At 40.7% G+C, this 22,205-nt stretch overlaps 3 protein-coding genes across 4 annotated transcripts; 1 reads left to right on the top strand and 2 right to left on the bottom strand.

The window, feature by feature from the left end:
* Positions 1 to 99: 99 nt before the first annotated feature.
* Positions 100 to 9,775, bottom strand: mtf2 (metal response element binding transcription factor 2). 2 transcript variants are annotated; one of them, XM_026313016.2, is made up of 15 exons: positions 9,532 to 9,775; positions 8,377 to 8,581; positions 8,070 to 8,151; positions 7,289 to 7,399; positions 6,976 to 7,076; positions 6,194 to 6,369; positions 5,985 to 6,080; positions 5,448 to 5,516; positions 5,017 to 5,140; positions 4,549 to 4,616; positions 4,273 to 4,443; positions 3,845 to 3,974; positions 3,361 to 3,419; positions 2,920 to 3,024; positions 100 to 2,487 (listed from the first exon to the last, which is right to left on the bottom strand). In XM_026313016.2, the coding sequence occupies exons 1-15, from the start codon at positions 9,534 to 9,536 to the stop codon at positions 2,112 to 2,114; spliced, it is 1,878 nt and encodes a 625-aa protein (XP_026168801.1). In that variant the 5' UTR covers positions 9,537 to 9,775; the 3' UTR covers positions 100 to 2,111. The 2 variants fall into 2 exon arrangements, with proteins under 2 accessions (XP_026168801.1, XP_026168802.1); XM_026313017.2 differs by having other exon boundaries at positions 2,920 to 3,021.
* Positions 9,776 to 10,093: 318 nt separating this feature from the next.
* Positions 10,094 to 17,571, top strand: dipk1aa (divergent protein kinase domain 1Aa). Its single transcript, XM_026313018.2, has 6 exons — positions 10,094 to 10,653; positions 13,714 to 13,848; positions 14,675 to 14,782; positions 14,967 to 15,143; positions 15,240 to 15,371; positions 15,495 to 17,571. The coding sequence occupies exons 1-6, from the start codon at positions 10,600 to 10,602 to the stop codon at positions 16,173 to 16,175; spliced, it is 1,287 nt and encodes a 428-aa protein (XP_026168803.1). The 5' UTR covers positions 10,094 to 10,599; the 3' UTR covers positions 16,176 to 17,571.
* Positions 17,572 to 17,760: 189 nt separating this feature from the next.
* rpl5a (ribosomal protein L5a) lies at positions 17,761 to 21,181 on the bottom strand. The gene is made up of 8 exons (XM_026312862.2): positions 21,019 to 21,181; positions 20,626 to 20,695; positions 20,430 to 20,545; positions 20,031 to 20,165; positions 19,616 to 19,818; positions 19,063 to 19,240; positions 18,108 to 18,196; positions 17,761 to 17,876 (listed from the first exon to the last, which is right to left on the bottom strand). The coding sequence occupies exons 1-8, from the start codon at positions 21,019 to 21,021 to the stop codon at positions 17,774 to 17,776; spliced, it is 897 nt and encodes a 298-aa protein (XP_026168647.1). The 5' UTR covers positions 21,022 to 21,181; the 3' UTR covers positions 17,761 to 17,773.
* Between the last annotated feature and the right edge of the window lie 1,024 nt (positions 21,182 to 22,205).

Here is a 22,205-nt window from a genome sequence, read left to right as displayed (position 1 = left end):
GAGGCGCGTCCATGTGTGGTGTAAATTTTACAACAGTGGAAACACCCAAGGAGGCTGACACATCACCTACAGACAGCAGTTACACAGCAACACAATGGCTCAAAATATCTGCTTTTATTTATTCTTTAACAAAACAGGTTCAGAAGTAACACGCCAGCCTATATTAGGATGTATAAAATGTGATAAGAATCTCAAGAGACAAAGCAGACGTATGTTCTTTGGCTGCAGAAGTCAGTGGCAGCAACATGCAGACTCAGACACCCACCGAACAGAGGGCAAAAGCTTCAAAATACACTCACTACATCCGTACAATGAAGAGGTATCAATGTCCAAAAGGTCTGTCCACGTAACGAAAGCATCTCCGAAAAGAGATCCACGCTAAATGAATCTTTCAGCACTTACAATGACATTAGAGCGTATTACATTTTCCAGTGATTGGTTTCTGACTTAAGCAAGTGGAGCAGTAAGAAATGGACTACAATTACTTTGTTCATAAAAAAAAAAAAAAAAAGGACATAAGGTAAGGACATACATACGTATATAGGAGAGCAGTCCAAAGTGAAAAATGCAGGACCTCATAAAAAATACTGACCTAAAACACTGAGAAAACTGCAAATGCTGACCTATGCAATACACTGACATTTGGGGGCATATCCTGAGTGTGTAGACTACAAGTTCATTTCTAAAAGCACAAATCCAAGTGCATGTAAAAAAAAAACACTGTTGCACCCATTGTATCAAAACTGAAATGCCTGAGTCAAATCATCACAATGATAATGCTAGAGTTGTCCTTTGTCAAGTTGTACGGTCCAATTATACGACTGAAAAATATATATTTCCCGGTCTAACTTGCATAGGCAGCAGAAGTAAATGATTCGGATCAGTGGGTATGGGAACTGGCATACAACATTCATCTTGTACAGACTTTTTTGCACAACTATCAAAGTAAAAACTAAATAGGTCCTTAAAGATTTCAAAGTTAACAGTCCTTTATCAATTTCAAATCAAATGTCTTAAAAAGGATATGCGTTCAGATAAAGACATTGAAGCTTCCTGACATCTTTACTGTGATTTTTTTTTTTTTTTTTTTTTAAGAATACACAAAATTTACTACAAATCCCCGTTTATCAGTCTGAAAATTATTTATATACTGAAATTAACTGGGACTATTGACACCCATGGAACTGTTTTATGTCAGCTTATCTGTTTAAAAAAAAAAAAAAATGGCCTAACGGATATAATTTAATCTGTGCAATCCATAATTTTAAAAAAAGATTTAAAAAAAAAAAGAAAAATCTGCCCTGTTGAATGAAAAATGGCATACAAGAAAATATAAGTAGAAAAGGTAATAAATGTAGTATAATTCTATATAAAATAAACATTTTAAGCAGCACATTTTTTGTTTTGAGCTACTCTTGAACTAAAGGATATGTCTGCCCAGGGCAACAAGAGGTACTCAGCTGGGACTAGAGAAGGAGGGGACACTGATGTAAAGGAACACGTTTTATTTACCAAATCTGATAGGAAAATAAATGTTAACTAAAAATATGTAATTCTTCAGTCATTGAACAAATTTCCCCTCTTTCTCTTATCCTCCAGGATTCACAATTTAAATGCCTGATCAACTAAATTCTGTCAAAAGATCTTTACATTTTATACTTAATTGGTCTGGAAATAAGAAGCATCACTAAATATAAAAATATGAAGCACATCAGTTCACTGAAAGCCTACAGGTGCAGTGCCCTGATAATCTAATTACCCCGGAATAAATGGGGGTTTCTGTAAACATTAAAAGTAGATAGAGAAAATGAAAAGCAGAATAACACAAATATGGTTTGGTATAATGATACTGATTCATCTTTCATTATGAATAAATCGTAATATTTTAGAGGGAGGAAAACACATGCTTAAATGTGGCATAATCACTTTGGACTGCACAGAACCAGTAGGCTTTACAGTAAGCTTAATAGACAAAACCTGCTCCTTCCTAAACTAAACAAAGGCATATATCAGTTAATGCTCTGAATACAGGCACTGCACATCCTCAGCACAGCCATAAACCTCCGGTAGCTGCTGAGTAGAAGTTATACGTCATGCTGATAGTGACAAGTCTAGGAGGCAGTGACCCCTTCCCACTCAACCAGGTACTGCACCTTGCCATCGAGTGTGACCCGTCGGGCCAGAACTTTATACTTTTCCCCGCAAGCCAGCCGCCCTGCTGCTCCAAAATAGCTACTGATGGAGCTCTTGAGGTGGGAGAGCTGGGTGTTGGGGTCCATGCCATGAACTATGTCTGTTGAAGGAAGCCCTGGGAGGGTGCTCAGCATCTCTGTAGCTGAGGGGTTTGGTTCTGCATGGCTGGGAGGAGGGATTTCTGGGTTGGGGGGCTGCAAGGCCCGTCGTGGTCGCCCACGTTTCCTTTTTAAGGGTGGAGAGGAAACAGGCATGATGCAGGCTGTCGGGCAAGTCTTGCTGGTACTGCAGAGGCTGGAGGGTGTTTGACGAGAGAAAAAGAAAGTTATAAAATGGATTTTAATCCTGGAAGGAAATACAGAGAGGAATTACAAAAAAGAAAAAGTCTTAATCTATGCTATCAGTTTGGTGAGGCCGAACATAGGCACAGTGGGGCTCTGAGTTAAATGCCATCATGTTTATAATAACAATACAAACATGCTAGGCTAAGTAGGTATAATGTTTACCATGTTCAAAATAAGATTCATGTTACTCTCATCCTAAGACAACCTACATGCCTGTATAATTTATTGAAGATTCATCCAGTAGTTTTTAGTCATTGACTCAAAATCATAAATGTCAACAACAAGGTGGCATGAGAGGAACAGTCAAGGTATCCATCAGTGATGACCTAGAGATGTCAGAGCAAGAGAAGGGTAAATATTGCAGTTGCTTAGGCAGTCTTACCTGGACTGTCTTGAAATGCTAGTTGAGGTAGTTTCTGAGGTGCTTAGGGCTCCTACGGATTCCAGGTCTGAGGTTCTTGAAGACAGCACAGTCCTATCACTTCTGCTGTTGTAGGGATGGGAAAAAGGAAAGGATGATATATATAAAAAAAAAGAAAAAAAGGAAAAGGAAAAAGCAAACGTACTGAGACTTACAGTCATCGTACATTAATGAAAAAATTAATTAGAAAATTATTCTCCATATTTTGTAATAGGTTCTTGCTGCCATTTTCTCCCATACAAAGCGCATAGAAATATGAAGACAAGAACCTCTTCACATTTTTCTTATTTCCTAGACTAGTAGACTAATAGAAACACTAAAGAACTATAGTACAGTAGCCTCACTACTGCAAAGTGGAATGACTGCTTAGTATTACATTCTGCACCGCAATTGCTCACTTACTTGACAGAGGTTAACTGATCCAGTGCATGGGGGTCTAAGGGTAGAGGCTTTCTTATTTGCTGTCAAAAAAGGAAAAAAACAAAAAACTGTTAGCACGTCTCAGCGTGTTTCTTAATGATCTAACAGTTTCTCTACATCTTCTGTAGAGGTTACAGTTACTCACAAAAATAGCTGAGAGAGCTAATAAAACCGTTCCCACTCAGCAACTATGTACACACTCAGCTCACGCCCACTAAGACATACATACAAATATGCACACAGATTCATATTTCTGTCTTTGTGAGGACATTCCCTAACCACAAAACTTTACCATAACAACAAAATCCATACTTAACCCTAACCCAAACCTAATTCTAACCTTAACCATAAAACCATGTGTTAACTCTCAAAAGTCTGAAAAAGTGCGGACCAGCCAAATGTCCTCATTTCGATTGAATTATACTGAAATGGTCCTCACAAAGGTAGAGGACACACACACACACACCTGTGACAAGAGTTCATTGGAGCGTTGTGGTTTAACCAGAGTCTCCTGAGGACATACTCCTTGCTTCCTCTTTTTCTTTTTCTTCTTTTTCTTTTTCTGCTCTGTGCCGTTGGTTAAACTACTGGAAGTTCTAGAGCAACAATAACAAAATATTTCTTAACAGTTTCACAAGTAATGACAGTTGAGCAAAAAAAAAAAAAAAAAAAACAAAAGACAGGAGCTGTTCAGTGGTCACGTGTTATGAAACAATTTACAAGGTGCAGGACAATATTTAAAAAGTGCTTGCAGCCATCTGCAAATTCGAGACGTTACAATCATGAATGTGAAGTGTCAGTGTCATTACTAGACTGTATTTATAAGTACGCCTTTTTTCTTGTGGTACATTTCAAAACATTAACTTCAAATACTGTGTAAGTTTTATATATTACCTCATGCCAGGCAAGCTTTTGGTGGACTTGCATCCCTTGATGGTGATTTCATGTGAAGCCCTTTCCATCACTCCACCAGCTGGCTCATCAGAGTTTGGCGGAGCAGGAGGGAAACGGATCCTTAAGCCGAACAAGTGTTTTTTTTTCTTGACCTCCTTTCCTGACATGAACCTTGCAAAGATAAACAGGGCAGGGTGTGAATCAGGGTGTGAATCAGTTGACCACTTACAAGTTATCAATAAGCATAATCATTAACCTGTAAAGAGGGTAACTTACATGCTGCTGTTGTTGTTTAATGCCTCTAGAACATTGTCATATCGCAATGATCTGGGAGTGTTTGCGAGCTGTAGACACATCAGAGGTTACCAAACACGACAGTCGGGGGTGAGGCAAATATCAAGTATATTTTAAAAATCTAATTTGGCTAATTTGGTTGTAGTTTAGAAATCATTAAACTTCTAGAACAGACTAACAATGTGGTTTTCTGGCTTCTGATCAGCTCGATACATACTGGGGCATTTAGCTGCTATATACTAGAGAAGCAATAATTAATGTTAAAGTTTAATTCCTGACAATGTGTTTCAAATACAAAACTTTTTTGACATAAAACATTAAGCTGAACAAATATTGGTGACCAGTTGTTTTTAAAACACACAAAAAAAAAATCTTTGTATAAAACATAAAAATGAGTGTCACTTAGCCATCTCCACATTAAATATGAAAGTTGGTGACTCCACTCCTTACCTCCCCAAGCTGCAACAGCTCCCAGTTGTCATTGATGTAAGCCATCAGGTCCATCTCAGAGTCAAAGTACTTCTTCTTGTGGATCACACTCAAGTTGTACAGGCTCAGGTGTGCGACATCCTCCCTGCAAAAGCAGTGTTTTATTTACTTACTCTACCAAATATAACCAAATATATTTATAAAATAAAGGAATTGTGAGTTGAAAAAAAAAAAAAAAAACCACAGTCTTGCTAATGTGGGGAAAGTAAACCAAATACATGTAATACTAAAACTTTATTCAAAGGTTTGTAACATTTGGTGTTAGATTGGGCATCGCATTTAAAGAGATTACAGTGGAAAGAAGGGTGGTCACATGCTTGTTAACATTACTACCCAAGGTAATGCTTTAAAGAAAGACTGTTGTGTGAAAACAAATCTTGAGATTCACTTACCATCTGAGAGGAAGTCGCCTAAGATACTCTGGCCCACCATTGCAAACAGAGCAAATAAACAAATAAAACCTGAAGATGAAAAAACACATTAGCTCTCCAGAAAGGAAATGTTACATAAGCAATAATTCAGTATAATGCATCCTGATATATAAAAAATGAGGAGGTAAAGAACATCCCATCATCAAGCAGGAATCATTTCCTCTAATTTTTTTTTTTTAACTATCATGCCGTCTCAACAAGACAGTTTGGGCATCGTTGTCAATTAAAAAAAAAAAAAAAAAAAAAAAAAAAAGCTTATCTTTTTAAACTTGTTTTCAATAAATTTGAGTTCATTTTTGGTTGATTTTACTAGTGAGAACCAGTACTGTAGTATAAAACTGTTGCAGCTATGGTTTAATAGACAGTGTACCTTATGTACTAATTTTAAAAAGAGGGTTAAACTATGATTTAACCCACCGATCAGGAGCCTTTTAAACCAGTATGCTATAAATATTCTTAACTGTGGAGCATGTATTTTGGACTAGTGGTTATCTGCACCTGTCTCCATAGAGCATGGGCATCTGTAGGCAGTGGAGACAGGCTTCATGGAACCACTGCTGACATCTGTTACACTGCAGCATCTTAAGATACCATCTACAAGGAAAAAGACCAAGAGGAGAGCTAACAGTATTAATTTATGCGATATTAAGAATGTTAAAAGCGTGGATGCAGATCACGTCCTTTAATATGCGTCACATGTTACTCACTCTCCTGGACCTCCACAGTAGCAATAACACTGCTGGATGTTTGTCTTGTGGCCCTGGTCCCACACCAGTTTGTCCAGCGGATATGGGAAGGCCAGGTGCAGCTCAATGTGCTGCTGCTGTTGCACTTGCTGTACAAAGCCTTTAGCAGACGCTCCCCTTTTGTGTGCCCGTCCCATCTGTGAACCACCAGACAAAAAGCATGTTTACTCCAACATGAAACCCCACACACACACACACACACACAGTTTACAATTTCCTGAGTTATAGGATAAATTGGTCATGAAATGTGATCTTATCTTCAGCAAGGGCACATATATCAACAGATTCAATATTTCAAATCTGCTGAAACACAAACAGTTCATATGACCTATCATGTCTTTATTCAATAGTGCCATACAAAGGGATGGTGGGAAAAGTAATGGCTTCTGATGTTACTAAACGTCAGCTGGAATCTTAGCAACACTGGTGTCCAATCAATGAAAGAGAATTGAAGTGTGGTTAAGAACTATGCTGACTTATAAAAATACTCAAATAGTGTAAGTGTGCTATTCACAAGCAGCATTAGCTGATGTATGCCATGCCTTGTGAAAGATCTTTTTCTTGCAACTGTACATTTGACTCACTCCATATATTATCCTTTAGTTACTCTTCTCTATTTTGCTTTACAGGTAAAGCAGAGCAAATAATGAGTCACAACATGGGGAAAACATGCTCATTTAATCAAACAACTTGTACATTCATTTGAGGAAATTAGGCACTTATATACAAAACAAAAGCTGTACCTTAGGTATTGAAGTGAGCTCACACTCTGAGCAGAGCCATTTGTCATCTGAGTCAATGACAGAGGCATCAATGATGGGAGAGTGGCACAGTTGATGGTATCCTAAAAGACAACAAATACATTTATATACCGCTGACATCCACTGGTTCAGTCTCTTAAAGAAATACAAATTGCGTAATAGCCAGAGATGAGAGTTTAATAGGCAAACCAATAAAGGATGGGAATGTAAGAAAACTATGGCTGTTAAAAGAAAAATGAATATATGAAAGAACTGCACTGGTTTATATAAGAGCAACAGAACCAACAATCAGTACCTTGTCCACACTTATCACAAATGACAATCTCATTAGGTTCCTCTGATGTTTCGTCCTGGCATATGGAGCACACAATGTCATCATCCTCATCATCTTCCTCATCTTCATCCCCTAAAATGAACAAAAGGACACCAAAAACACATTTCAATTCTTTAAATGTAATATTTTGATTCTGTGAGCACCACAAAAAGTTCCATTCATCCCCTTGGTACTGAGAAAGCAGCAGAAACATTAAAGACGAATATTTCAAAACCTAAGCAAATGAAACCAAAACTGTGTGGAGGTCAACAGAAAACAAGGTTTGCAATTTCTGTCACTTTTTTAAATTATTAATACAACACTGAACATACAGCTGGGGAGCAACATGTGAATCAGTTCAATGCACAATTAGTCCATATTTTAAAAAATGTACATCAATAAATTGTGGATATTTGTCATAAATCATTATTTTAACTGCATGGTCTGGAAGTAGCTTGACCCCAGCCACCCTAATCATGACAGACACTGTGGACAGTTAACTGTCAGCAACAGAGTAGGGAGATAAGTAAGACAGGAAAAAAAATATGTACAGGGGTGTGGACAGCATATTAAGAATCCAGTAATTCAAGAGAACCACAATAGAATTGTACAGAATAAGCCCCAGACTGAACCAGGGCAAGCGTTTAGCCTATACAGCTACTAGATTTCCTGAAAACGATCAAGGACAGAATTTTTTTTTTTTTCCAATACTAAGTTTCAGACATTTCACAAACATGTAAATCTTGAGTTTGCAAGAATTTACCTGTTTGAATATCCTTCCAAAGGACCCAAGACTTTGAGCGATCCTCAAAAACCACAAAGCATCGCTGCTTGTCCTGATCTATCTGAAAAAGACATCACAAATAATCAGAGGTGTTTCTAAAAACTGGTCTGTTTTAAAAGTCTAAAAACACCAGCCAGGTATCCCACATCTAAAGAAAGAAGCAAAACATAAATCTATGGAAGCAAAATTTTATTAAATTTAATTTCCTGTTTTGGAACAGGAATCTGGTGGTACTGCGATAGAAATATAATTACAGTACCAGAACGAGTGACTCCCTCACACTAACCTTTGTGATTTTCCCCAAATAGAACAAGCCATCTGACCACCGGGCCAAGACTTCCTGTCCCTCTGTAAACCTGGAAGACATCCCGTCAGACACTCCATACTCTCCCCTAGCAGAAAGGCTCGTGGTGGACAAAGACACAGCCTGTTGCTGTCGCTGGGTGTGAGCTCTGTGATGGACAGCCAGGTGATCCACAACCCCTGAGTCTCTGAAAAACAGGAATAATCCGTGGAATAGGGAATAGATGTGCATTTACAACAGGTAATGAAATTAACTAATAATACCTTCTCTGAACATGTTATTCTCGTTTAGCAATTTAGAGTCTATGTGCTGCTGACAGAGTATTTAGTGCTTCGTTTACAGTATAATGTATGTAATGTATAAAGATGCACCAATGTGTTATTGCAGGTAAAAGTGTACACATGAGACATCTGTGCACCAAGGTTTTTTAAGTTTTTTTTAAGCTTAAAAAGTTGTAATCCCCTAAACAATGCTAGAACAATAGTGCGATGTTTTTAATGAGTGAATTAAAGGAATAATCTGCTAAAATATAAGCATCTCTACTGAAATACTCTCTATATGTGTTATGGCAATGACAAATACCAGATATGTTGGTGACAGAAAACGGTGACAAACATATGCCATTTCCCTCCACTGGTTACAAACAAGAGCTGATTGTATTCATAATTAGTGCAAATATATAATATTATATAATATTAATATATTAACCACAGCTGCTTAAATCTTTAAATTATGCCACATAAAAAAATAAAAGGTAAACTGTTGTAATCAATAACTAAACGGCATTGACAGTTGTAGTTATATAAATGTAGGATTTGACCATTTTTTATCTTCAGGTACAAAACCTTACTAATAAAGTCATGTTAAAGTTTGAGCGTTTTATTTTTCTGTTTCGCTTTAGCATCTGTCCGTCAGCCCGAGGTTCCCTTTGTTCGGATACCGACAGAACATGGTCAATACCAGTCACTACAGAGGACAAAGGGGCAGCTTGAGACGAGGCTCCGAGTTAAAATAATGTTTTGTCTGTGAAAAAGTTACTAGGCCCGGGTGTTGGCTCGAATAAAGCCCAGAGCTGTGGCTAACTCTGCGGGTCGCTGACCGTCCGACCCACACCCCCCAACATGATGACAACAATACCTCATTCGGTCACCTCCGCTTCAACAAACGACTCGTACAACGAAATAAGTTAGCAGGAGTGGCCCCTGCTGTCCCCCTCTCTCTGTCGCTGAGTTTATTTCTAACGCGTGTCGTGAAAACTTTCAGGTCCACTGCCTCCTTCAGAAAATAACAAACGGCTCATTTTCCCCCAGCACGTTCGCCATTTTGGTTTCCCGCTGATGGTCGGGGAGTGCATTATGGGAAGAGACGGCTGCCTGTAGCTGCTGCGTTCACCTTTTTTCAAACATTTGAAAATGTAGGCAGGGCATTTACTAACCACAGCATGTCCGCCCCTTAAAGAAGCAAACGATGCATTTATTTTTAGACGAACACGACGTCTTTTGTGCGGGGTTCCCTCTGTCGGAGTGGATAAAACACGAACTAACCTCGGTAACATTATTGATTAGAGAGCAGGCGTTTTCGCCGATGAAACGTGTTTATTCAGCTCAAAGCGTACAGGAGCTCAAAGAGGTGTTTAATAAACTCAAATAAATTGTGTCCAGCCACTAAATGTGGCAATGACAGGTCATTTTTATTTTGGGTGTACTTGCCGGAAGTTGTGTTTGGCAGACTCTTATTGTGAAGGACGTGGGGTATTTTATCCACGCCGAGCAGCTTCACAGCTTCATAGTTCACCAGCCATGCAAAATAAAGACAGATTATGCAGCACTCGTGAATGAACTTTGACCCAAGTTGTCGAGTGTTTGGTTTGATGACTTGAATCGAAGACTACAGGAACAAGCTGCGCCTGCGCCCTGAACCGACCGCTTCTCCAGCCTGAGGTATGTTGGTGTGCTCAAAAACCAGCAGCTGCCGCACAGAGACGAGGCACAGGCGAAGTGCAGTATCAGAGCCGTCCACACGGACAAGACAAGCGAACCGCCGGGGACTGGGGATCGCACCTGGGCTGGACTCTGGTGTTATGCAGTCGCCTGTGGCTGCTCCGTAGACCAGACGAGCGGTTTGACTTGGATGACGCCTTTTCCCACGGGTTTTTGGACGATCTCCCACAGCCAGGTCCACGTATTGAGATGATCTATTTCTGTGATGGCGAAGGGTCTGTTTCCTCGGGCCTGGGTGAAAAAGTCTTTTTACTTCCAGGTAATATCGGTGGTCAGTAATTGCTCTGCAAAGCGGGCCATATACAGATATAAGTTATTTAAACCGATATGTCAGACCAGACTGACAGCTGCATGCAGACACGTTGCGTTTTCTCCCCAAGCTGCTTCAAAATACCTGAGGAATGTGACAGCTGATGAACAATTAGCTCCACTGTCTTTGCTGATCCAGACTGGTTAGTAGTTTACAGAGCGGGGTGCAGGCCTGTCACGGTTATTGATGCCAGGAATTATAACCCAAGCCAGGGAGAAATCCCTGATTGAATCATCTCATCTCACTGAAGTTTTTCTGTCCTGACTTTGGCTGAGTAGCTCTGTCAAGACCATCAGTCACAGCTCAGAGTTGTTTCATTAGTGCCATGGATCATTTTTAGCTGGATAATAAAAGATAAACCTCATAGTCAGTGTTTCAGTATTTGCCTTTTTGGCCACATGGGGCCTGCATGTGTTTTTATCTTGTATTGTGCCTGGATTTGTTATTGCTGCTTCTGAACCTGTTTTGGCACAGAGAATTATTATACACATTTATGTACAAGGAGAGAACATGTGGGATTTTGTATATTTGGAGTTTGTATAACATTTTAGCAAATATCTATTTTGAAATAGTACATTTTTATGTTTTGGTAAAAGGTCAACCTGTCCACGGTGTACTCCTGCCTTTGACCCAAAGAGAGCTGGGATAGGCTCCAGCAGATCCCTGTGACCCTGGTTAGCGGGTATAGATGATGGATTGATGGATGGTAAAAGGTCAACACAACAGCACAATGCAAAGTGGAAAAAGACGTCTTATTAGGTGGGGTTGTCAGAGGCGAGGTACCCAGGTCTGCCTGGTTTGAACCAACGTCCACAGCTCTGTTCACAGAAGCAAATTTACAGGATCATTGGATAACTTTTCTGAATACACCCCAATTCATTCCTCAGCCTCTGTTACAGATCTGATGGGGTCTGAGGTGTTTTTTTTTTTTTGTTTTTTTTTTTCAAAAAGTCACTTAAAAGCCAATTTCAGACATTGTGTAATTGTCTTTCCATTAAGGTGTCTTTGATATTAAGATTGCAGTTCTCACATGCTAATAACCCGTGCCCTTGTTTTGGGACTTACATACGAGGAAAGATTTAATGACGTTATAAATTCAGTCAGTGACAGTTCATCTACAGACAGGTTGATCCCCAGACTTTCCAATCCCATCATCAAATTTGGAGAGCACCTAAAGCTTCAGGTTGTTCCACCCACAGTTTATGAAGATGTGATACTGTGGGTGTTTAGTGTCTGATGACAATAACGCCATCAATATTTCATGGGGGTTTATGTTGAGTAACTCAATCTAACTGCTGACAGCTCATAACGCAGCGTGTTTAGTACTATGTGACTGTGCACATTTTATTCACCCATAATAGCGTTCCTGTCTGTACATCCTGTCTGTACATGTCATTAATAGCTCGTATCAACATTGACACCAGTATCTGACACGCTGCTGTAGCCTCATCTTTATTATGCTACTATTTATTTTAAGAACAGTTTACACTGTTTGCATTTAGATTCAGTATTTTTCATTTTATTGTTTCACTTATTTCTAATTTGATTTAAGTCCTGGTTCATATTACATTTGCCAAGGGTCTACAGTGCAAAATATGCATCCACTGCATAGAAATACTATATAGTAACTCTGTCTAGTGCCTCTGATTATAATTTACAGCATCTTTTTTCGTGACATGTTAATTCTTTACATAGGATCAATTAAATTTACCCAAAATTATCTTAGCTGAGACGATCACTTGATATTCAGTTTTAAGACGAGACACTGAGACAAGGCTTAATCTCTTCGCGGCTCAGGTTACACTGCTTTATCTTTAACTCTTAATCGTGTGTTTGCACAGAGACACTTTGGCAAACAACATACACGCATGGCTCAGTGAAACAACTGCCTGTTGCAAACTCATTGCTCACATGACATTGTCTGTGTGTGTTTGTTGCACATGCATGCCAAAGCAGCTTGATCTGACAGAACAGTGTAGTTGCTTTGTATTCCCCTGATACCTCCCATTCACTCCCTGGAGGCTCCACTATTAGTCTGTTCATCTCTTCAGGACATAGTGTATTTAAAAACAAGGAAGCTCTGCAGTGGAGAGGTTTCTTCAGCTCTAACCTGTTAAAACTGGCTCCTGCTGCGTTTGGTGGAATGCATCAAAGGGAATTGGAGGCAGGATAATTAGGGTTTTTCCTGTTTCCTCTCTTAGATTTTCTGGGACGTCTGTAGATAACAGCGGGGATGTGTTTCATATTTTATGTGATCAAATTCAGTGAAAAAGCCCTAGATCCCATTAGGGTTTTACCATTTTAAAACTCAATGAATATGCTTTAAAAATCTGAACTGATGACAGTAGTTAGACAATCTGTGTGAGTGTGGATCAAATGCTTTAGTTCTGGCTGCAGCTTGTATAGACAGATCTTCATTTCTGTTTACATAGTGCAGTCATCACACTGTGTCAGATATTAAAAAAAAGGCTGTGTACTTGGTCCCTGCCTCTCTGGGTGCATATTTTGTTGAAATTTGGAAACTGCACACAGCATGCTGCCAAAATACACAACATAAGCTGTGTCTGCCATGTGATCATAGTGAGAACCAAAGTGACCTTATCCCCCCCAAGTATAGTTATAATCCTTGGAAAAGCAGAAGGTTTGACCTAATTTCTTTTCCACTGCTCCATGGCATATTTTTTAAAAAATACTTGCATGTACTACTGAAATTATGATTGTGATTCATAGACCCAAATATCAATTCCACTAAACACAGACACATTTGCTGGGTAAGGTAAGGTGAGGGACATTTATTTGTATAGCACATTTTAATCATGTAATACAGATTTTACTGTTACCTATACAGAGGTTTTCTTCAGATGTGAAGGAGTGTTTATGTCACTATTTTTTATGTGTTTTTTTCACAGTTGCTGACCTGCATAACCAGAGTGGCCTGTCAGGCTGAAACAGCTGAATTTGGGGGTTATGTGGACCTACCTGTGCATTTCTCTTGCTTTCTCTTCATAGGCTCGAATCTCCTTTGTCCGGGTGAAGTACCTGTTCCTTACCTGGCTGACTGTGCTGGTGGGAAGTTGGGTGCTCTATGTGCAATATTCTGCCTACACAGAGCTGTGCAGAGGACACCAGTGCAAGAACGCCATAGTAAGTAATAGCTTTGTTTGCTGATCTCATTAACTTACTCAAGGTGTTGCTCTGAACACAATGGGGTTAAAAGTACATTACAAAAACCTTTCACATAGTACTATGAAGGACAGCTGGACCACGAGTTGTTAAACTATCAAGTAAATCTCAGAAATGTAGATGTACTTGTGGTTTAAATCTGACAAGTCAACCTCAGGATCTAATCAAAGTTCTGTGTTGCAGCTAAAATATATTTGAGTAAAAATGCTGCTTATATTTTGTGTGAAAGGCCTAGAAGTAAATGTGCATTACGACAGCTGGGATACTAGTCAGAATCCAGCCTGTCAGGTGCTTATGGGTAAATTAGACTCGCTGCAAGTCACTTTCTCACATCAAAAAAAAGTTTATTCTGAGGCAGAAAACACACATCTGATCGGATCAGAATATTGTCCACTTAACTGGCGCTAGTGAAAACTCAAATCCATATATTATTACGGTGTCTCACCTAAATTTTGAAGATCATTTTCAAATCCTCATAGACTCTCCCATCTGCCAGGATTAAAAAATAAAATGGTATAGACCAGAAAAAGTATTATTTTAGTCCATTTGTTAGGTATGATCATTTTTTCTCCACATAAACACAGGATCATAAGAGCATTCACATATTTTTAGTCATCTATTTTATCTCTGCAGTCGTGGAGCACACAGACCAGAAGGCCAAAAAGAGGAATGTGAGGCAAATTTAGCTAAATAACAAAAAGTCTAATGAATTATAATAACTATACCTTAATATGTTGGATTATAAACTGTCAGAGATATAACTCCCTACATTTTGTCTTTCTCCAAGTGTGATAAATACAGGAGGGGAATAATCGATGGCTCTGCCTGCAGCAGCCTGTGTGACAAAGAAACACTCTATATGAGCAGGTGTCTGTCAACACTGCCAAACAACCAGGTAGGACACACATTTGCTTATTGCTGGCTCACTTTTTAGTACAAGTCTTCTTTAAAGAGTAATATGTTGTTGAAGTTGTTACATCTGACACAATTTTCCTAATCTATGAGGCTTGGCTAAGTGGTTCTGATCTGATTATTCATACTGTTCATCAGGCATTTCCTTGTACTCCACTGCTCACCAGGTATACACGGGAAGCTGGGGAGACCATGATGGGATCATCCGCTGTAAGTTGGGGGAGGTTGTGCACTATGAGCTGGGCGAGGAGCTGGAGCCACGGAGAGAGGCCTCTGTGTTCGACAAACCCACCAGAGGTACATCAGTGGAAAAGTTCAAAGAGATGGTCTTTAATCACCTTAAGGTAAAGGACCATGGGCTCGGAAAGGTTCACATGGAACCAAATCTCTGAGGTGATGGACTAATCCCTAAAACAACCATGTTTTTCTTCATTTCTCAGTCTAAGCTTGGCGATCAGGCTAACCTTGCCAGCCTTGTCACCCAGATCCTGTCTGTCGCTGATGGCAACAGAGATGGACAGGTGTCGCTGCCAGAAGCCCGCTCTACATGGGCCCTCCTGCAGATGGATGAGGTATAATGACAAGCCAAGAAATAAGAAAATTAACATTTAAAATTGTTTAAAATAAATTTCTTTTTTTTATATGTCTTTTTGGTCATTGTAGAAACATGTTAGATGTCTGTTTTGTTCTTTGAGGTGCTACTAGGCCTGCTGCTCCAGGACCGTGGACATACTCCTCGCCTCCTCGGCTACTGTGGGGACCTCTACATGACGGAGCGAGTCCCCTACGGGCCTCTGTATGGTTTGTCTCTACCCTGGCCACTTGTGTCCTGGGTACCTAGTGGTGTGCAGCGCGCTATGGACCAGTGGTTTACCCCCTCATGGCCTCGCAAAGCTAAGATCTCTATGGGTCTGCTGGAGCTGGTGGAGGACATCTTCCACGGCACCTACGGCAGCTTCCTCATCTGTGACCTCGCTGCGGCACACTTTGGCTACACTGACCGCCATGAGCTCCGTCTTACCAACGCCCGAACTGTTGTTCCTGAAGACGAGTTCAGACGCACAATGCGAGTGCTTAAGTGTGAGACAGATGATGACTGTGTGTATGGAGTGGACTGCCGGACGTCATGCGACATTTCTGAGAAACTGTGCAGGGAGGAGCCGGTCCAGCCAAACTTGGCAAAGGCATGCGGTGCATTGAAGGACTACCTCCTGCGTGGGGCGCCATCAGCGGTGAGAGAGGAACTGGAGAGGCAGTTGTACGCCTGTATGGCTCTCAAGGGCAATGCTGGACAGATGAACATGGAGCACTCACTTATTCTCAACAATCTGAAAGCTCTGCTGTGGAGACAGATCTCACACACAAAGGACTCGTGACGAGAAGAAATCCTTATAAAATAATGCCAGTCAGTGCTGAAGATGCTGTGATTTAGAAGTAGCAAACTCTATGGAGCTATCAGCTCTTGTTTATGAACAAACAGAGCGATAGAGACTCTACCTCCTCTATTCGTTTCAGATTTCCGGGGCCTAAAAAACACCTTTGAGTCCTTTGAAAGGCTAAAATAAACTGATTGATCGCATGCGGCCATCTGTATATTGTATTGTTCACAGTGGAATGTTATGGGGGCACTGCTGGACAAACAGCATTGTAAACACGTTACTGTTAGTCTCAAGAGCTGAGAGACTAAATTGCTGTTTTTGCCATAAAATCATGCTGATTATGTGTGGGCTAACATGATTCCTCAACAAAGAGTTTGTTCTGTTATGGAAAAGTGACTGCTACAGTTTGAAGTGTAATGAAATGTGTTTTTTGTTTTTTAGGTTTGCTAAGGCTGGTGATATTACGTATTTTTGGGACAAAGTGTTTTAGTTCATCTCTCGATACTTTCTAATTGTACACTGCTATCGGAACCGCCCAAACCCATTTGTGTCTGCTGAAGGTATCTTTTAACACTTGTCACAAAATCATACCCAAAGGTTAAATAGCTGGGAACTGTAGTTTTTAGCCAGTCACTACAGAACGAATGGTCATTGTGATTAAGGAATATGTCTCCCACTTCAAAACATGGTACAGAGGAATTAGGTTTTACAGGCTTTGGTTACACAGGCGTACCATAGGGATGAATTCATTGTTGGGTTTTGGTCATTTCAGGGGATAATTTGAAAAAAGGAAAATACAGAATATCACCAGACAAGTACAGATTGGTGACATTTTTAAGAAAAAAAACCTTAGAAAAAATGCTAAGATGGCAGGAATCTTGTTCATTAGCTTCAAAGTGGACGATGTGATATTAATATACATCACTATGCTGTATGTTTCACAACTGTAATTCTAGTGGCATCATTAATGCTGTGTTAATGACAACAGGAAAAATATTAACATATTTAATTTGGTTTGTAAATGTTGCCTTCATGTTATTTCTTTACTGGAAAAAGCATTATTTTTGGATTTCATTTGTAACGGTGCCATAGAGATCATGCTGAAATCATATGATTGTTTCCCACCAGTGAAGGTGGCCATCTTTATCAAATGTTGTCATCACATTCAAGTGCTGTATAATAGACTTTCCATCATCACTTCCAGACGTCGCTGAAGTAGCTGTGATCGAGTTGACAAACCACTTTACATGCTTTTCAGAAAAGACACGACCTGTAAAGCACGTCATGCTTGTGGTCAACGCTGCTGTTTGACTTTTGAAAATATAAAAATGTTTACTTATTGAAGAAACCAGCATGACTTTGCACAATTAAACTACATGCCACTTCACTGTAATTTGTCTTTGTTTTGGTCTTTCACCAAGTTTGCACTTTTTGCCAGGTTGTGACTTGAAGATTAATGTCAATACGATTTAAACAATAGCACATACAACCACTGAAACAACTCAATGACTAATCCAGACACGAGCTTGCATTTAAAATAAATTTATTTGTCTGTGATGTGCGGTGTTTTTGCCGCAGGGCGCTGCACCAAGCCCCTAACCCTCCCCCGCTTCTTGTTCTTGTGCTCGTAAGAAACTGGCCTTTTTCTGGGCGACGCGGTCCTTCCTCTGTGCCAGAGATAACTTGGCGCGATTCCACCTGCCCGGAAAAAGACAAGAGCAGCTCCATTAACATTCAGCACGGCAGCAGAGAGAAGCGTTTGTCTGCTCAGCACTGGGATCTTCCCAGTGGAGCTATTGAATACTCTGACAGGGAGCTGACATTAAAGGTGGTGATTTTCCCCAGGATGAATAAATGTGAAATGGTTATTTGTCACAACATCACTGCAGATGGGAAAATGCCATTAAGATATGGTAAATAAAAACCCACCTCTTCTTCTTGACATCTTTTTTGGGTTTCTTTTCATGCACTGGGTTTGCTCTGATGGCAGCATGTGCTTTTTTATACATTTCTTCTACCTGGGGGGAAAAAAAAAAAAAGAAATATATATATCATATAAAGATTTCACACCAAATCAAGACAATCTGTTGCACAGATTCAAGCACATCCTGCTTCTCTCAGCCCCGTCTTGAAAAGGACAATAAACATCAGCCAATGCAAATGAAGGACCAACTACATTTTGCTCAGCGTGCTTTGTTTCATCATCGAGAAGCAGAAAAGAGCCAGAACGCAGGAGTCAGTCACTGAACAAACTAATCCAGCATGTAAAGCTGGTTAAAGACATCTGGTGATCCATTACAGTCTTGTGTGTTTGAGCAGAGTCGACATTTGATTTCATTTCATTTCAGTAAATGTTCTGATCCAATCAGATGTTGGCATCATCCAGTGTTCAAAACTGACGACCGCACTGAGCAGTAAGGTCAACATAAAAGCGAACTAATGATCAAGCCACAGTGGAGGCTGAGCTGCAGGGTGGTTTGGGTTTACAGGACAAACAGACAAATATTTTTTATATTTTACTGAAATGTTTTTGGTACGGATCCATTACATTTGTGTATTTAGGAATTGTCAAACTATGTGCATGGGACATCTTACTGATGAAAAACAAATGTGTCAGTGCTCTCTGGTGGACAGACTATGTAACACACACTTTAACACGTCACATTTTATGACAAGTACAGTTTATACATCTGACAAAATCCCTTCATTTTCTACACCATAACTGTTTTAGCAGGAAATAGACTCATGATTTGGATAATTTACATTAGGTAAATCTGGCCACCACACTGAATGGCACACCTGTAACCATGACACAGAGGATCTGTTGTGGTCTACAATGTGACATATGTGGACAATGTTTGTGGGTGAGGAGCATTTTTCTTACTGTGTCTGGCGCAACTCCGTTCTTGATGAAACGAGAGAACTGTTTCTTGTAGGCGTCCTCGTCCTCCTCCATCAGGTAAGACATGTAGTCCGCCACGTTCATACCCATGATGTGTTTCCGATGCACCTCGGCATTGAACTCTTTGCTCTCTGCGTCGTAGCCGGGGAAACGCTTTACGCTAGAAACGACAAGGACCGTAGGTCACATCAGACAATCTAGCACCACTTCTACTCTCAACTAACAAATCCCTCTTCACTGTAAAACAACGAAAGTTGTTCGCGTCGGTTCATCTTGCTTCTCTCAGCCCCGTCTTGAAAAGGACAGTAAACATCAGCCAATGCAAATGAAGGACCAACTACATTTTGCTCAGCGTGCTTTGTTTCATCATCGAGGAGCAAACAATAACTGTCTAAAAACCAGTCACTGATCCAGTCTGTAAAAACTAGACTTGGTATTACACAAGAGGAAAAATGTATAGAAACAAAACAACTACTGTAGAGTTTCCGTACTGTAATACTGCGTTAATGTGCAGAATAATAAATATCACACTGACCTGTGTGGAATGGCCAGTCCGCCGTCGACCGCACCCTTCAGCGCCCCGAACACCTTGTTTCCTGTGGTGGTTCTGGCCAGGCCTGCGTCCAGGTAACAGGTGAAGGCGCCCGGCTGCCCGTCGATACTCTCCGTGTTGAACTCTTCCCCCGTCACCTCCACCTGGCCCTCGTACACCTGGTCCATACCAAACTTGTGCAGCAGCTACAAAGCAGTAGGAGGAAGAAGGGAAGCACTTGACAAATCTGTTCCAGTAGTAGCTGATGCAATTTACTCTTACTAGTTTTGAAATATGATGACCTCATAAATCTTGACCTATAAAAGAGCATTTTCAGCACATAAATCACCATCACAATCATGCACAGTCTGCTGACATCAGTGTGTGTGTTTGTTTGTGTGTGTGTGTAAATTCCTACCCTGCGGGCCAGCAGCAGCCCGGTGCAATAAGCTGCAGCATAGTTTGTGAGGCCTACGGTGATGCCATATTTGGGAAGTTCATGAGAGTAAGCAGCACATACAATCTGGTCCCCTTCGATCTTTGCATAGGCAATCTGGAGAGGACAGAGAGGGGACAGTGAAGGGACAGTGAGGGGACAGAGAGAGGGCAGGTGAGGGGACAGAGATGAGGGGATGGTGGGGGGACAGAGAGGAGGGGGTGGTGAGGGGACAGAGAGAGGACAGGGGGGACAGAGAGGAGGGGGCGGTGAGGGGACGGTGAGGGGACAGAGAGGAGGGGGGCGAGTTGAGGGGGCGGTGAGACAGGTCATAATTTTTGAGTGTGAGATCCAACACGTTTGAGTGTTGCGTTCACTGACCTGGCAGCAGATGTCCCTGTTGGAGAACCGGACTATCATGCGGTACTTTGGCGTGTTGTACTTGTTCTTGTCCTGCACCACCAGGCGCTTGCGGGCAAAGTAGTCAGTTTTTCCCTCTGTCAGGGTCAGAGTCAAACGCTGAGGTTAATAAAACGTAAGGACGCTACCATGAGAGCTGCACAGCTGTGAAAGTTACCTCTCCTCCTTCTGAATTTGACTTCGTATCTCTTGAAGTAGGCCTTGTTCTTCACCACTTTGACAAAACCCTGAGAGCAAACGAACGATGACATTAATTAGTGATGTGGTTTCTAACCTACAGCTGCTTTTCTAAGTCATTATAGGATATATAAATATATATATATATGTGCGTGTGTATGTGTGTTTCCAGCATTGCAGGAGGTCAGCTGAGCTTTCATCAGCCATGAAGCGCCACGCTGGAACAGAACAGCTCACCGGGCGGTGCAGCCGAGCAGCCGCAAACATCCACCCGCATCTGCCCCGCAAACCACCGCTCCGTCAACTAACGCGGCTCCCCACGCTCAGCCCGACCGCCCTGGAAGTAAAGTAAAGTAATTTATCATTTACTCACCATTTTTGATGTTTTTTTCCCCCTCTTCTTCCTGGACTCTGAAGCGACTTCTCTGCTCCGGAAACCTGACGCTGCAGATTTAGTGTAACAGGAGGAAACACCGGCGGCAGGAGGCGCCCCCTGCTGCCCCGGAGGAGAACACGGCCCTGCGCCTACAGGGGGCAGAAGCTGCACAGGGAGCAGGGAATCAGAGACCCACAACACTGATTTAGTCAGGATCTGTGTCTTCTATTGAATAATACAGATAATACAGATAGATAGATAGACAGACAGACGGACAGATGAATAGAGTACTTTATTAAAAATTCTGGCCTTAGACCCTCAAAAAATGCAAGAAACCTCGGGATGAGCAGTTACTTTAGTACATGCTCATACAGGCATCTTAAATAAAATCATTTTAAATGTATTCTAAAACTAATGGGAAGCCATTGCTTAAAAGTTAATAAGAATAATCAATGATATTAAACCAGTGCTTTGATGAAGATACTTGAGATACTTAAACATGTCACTTTACATGTACGGTGACGTGAGGCCAGTTTTGATGATGTGTCACCTACGTGTGTTGTGAAATCTAATAATGACGATTTGGGCTGAGACAAACATAAATGATCACTAAGCCCACCTAAACGTTTATGTCCATTTCTTTCATATTTATATCTTCCTTCATCACAATCTGCTCATTGAAACCTTGACAATGTGTCAGACAGATTTAGTTACACTATGACCAGCTGTTGATGTAGAGGCAAAACCTAACCCATGGAGGATAAGAGAGTGACTGGGAAATGCTGATAATGGCTGAGTAGCAGTCAGTTCATCGTGTTTTTAACACTCAGATACTGACATGAGATGAGACGCTAAAACAAAAACATGTAGTTCATTTATCTTTGTGGTGGCATAATAAGCTTTTTTCTTCCAGACAGGATTTAATGATGTATGAATGATGTTTCATAATAATGTATTGTATTTCTATTAATACACCAGGAAATGTATGACATGGTACAACACTGATTGTCTCTATGTATAGCAACATTACAGTGTAAGCACAATTTTGTGAAGCTTAGGATATACCAGTGTACCAAACAACACACTGTCACTCAGCAGCCATTAATAAGAGTGATATGAGTAACAAAAACAGTAAAAGTAACATGGTTTCTCACACTGTGGATCCACCTATTCCCAAACAGCAG

The sequence above is a fragment of the Mastacembelus armatus genome, chromosome 17, assembly GCF_900324485.2.
Source record: "Mastacembelus armatus chromosome 17, fMasArm1.2, whole genome shotgun sequence".
Taxonomy (NCBI): domain Eukaryota; kingdom Metazoa; phylum Chordata; class Actinopteri; order Synbranchiformes; family Mastacembelidae; genus Mastacembelus; species Mastacembelus armatus.
This window is presented reverse-complemented; position numbering and strand designations above follow the sequence as displayed.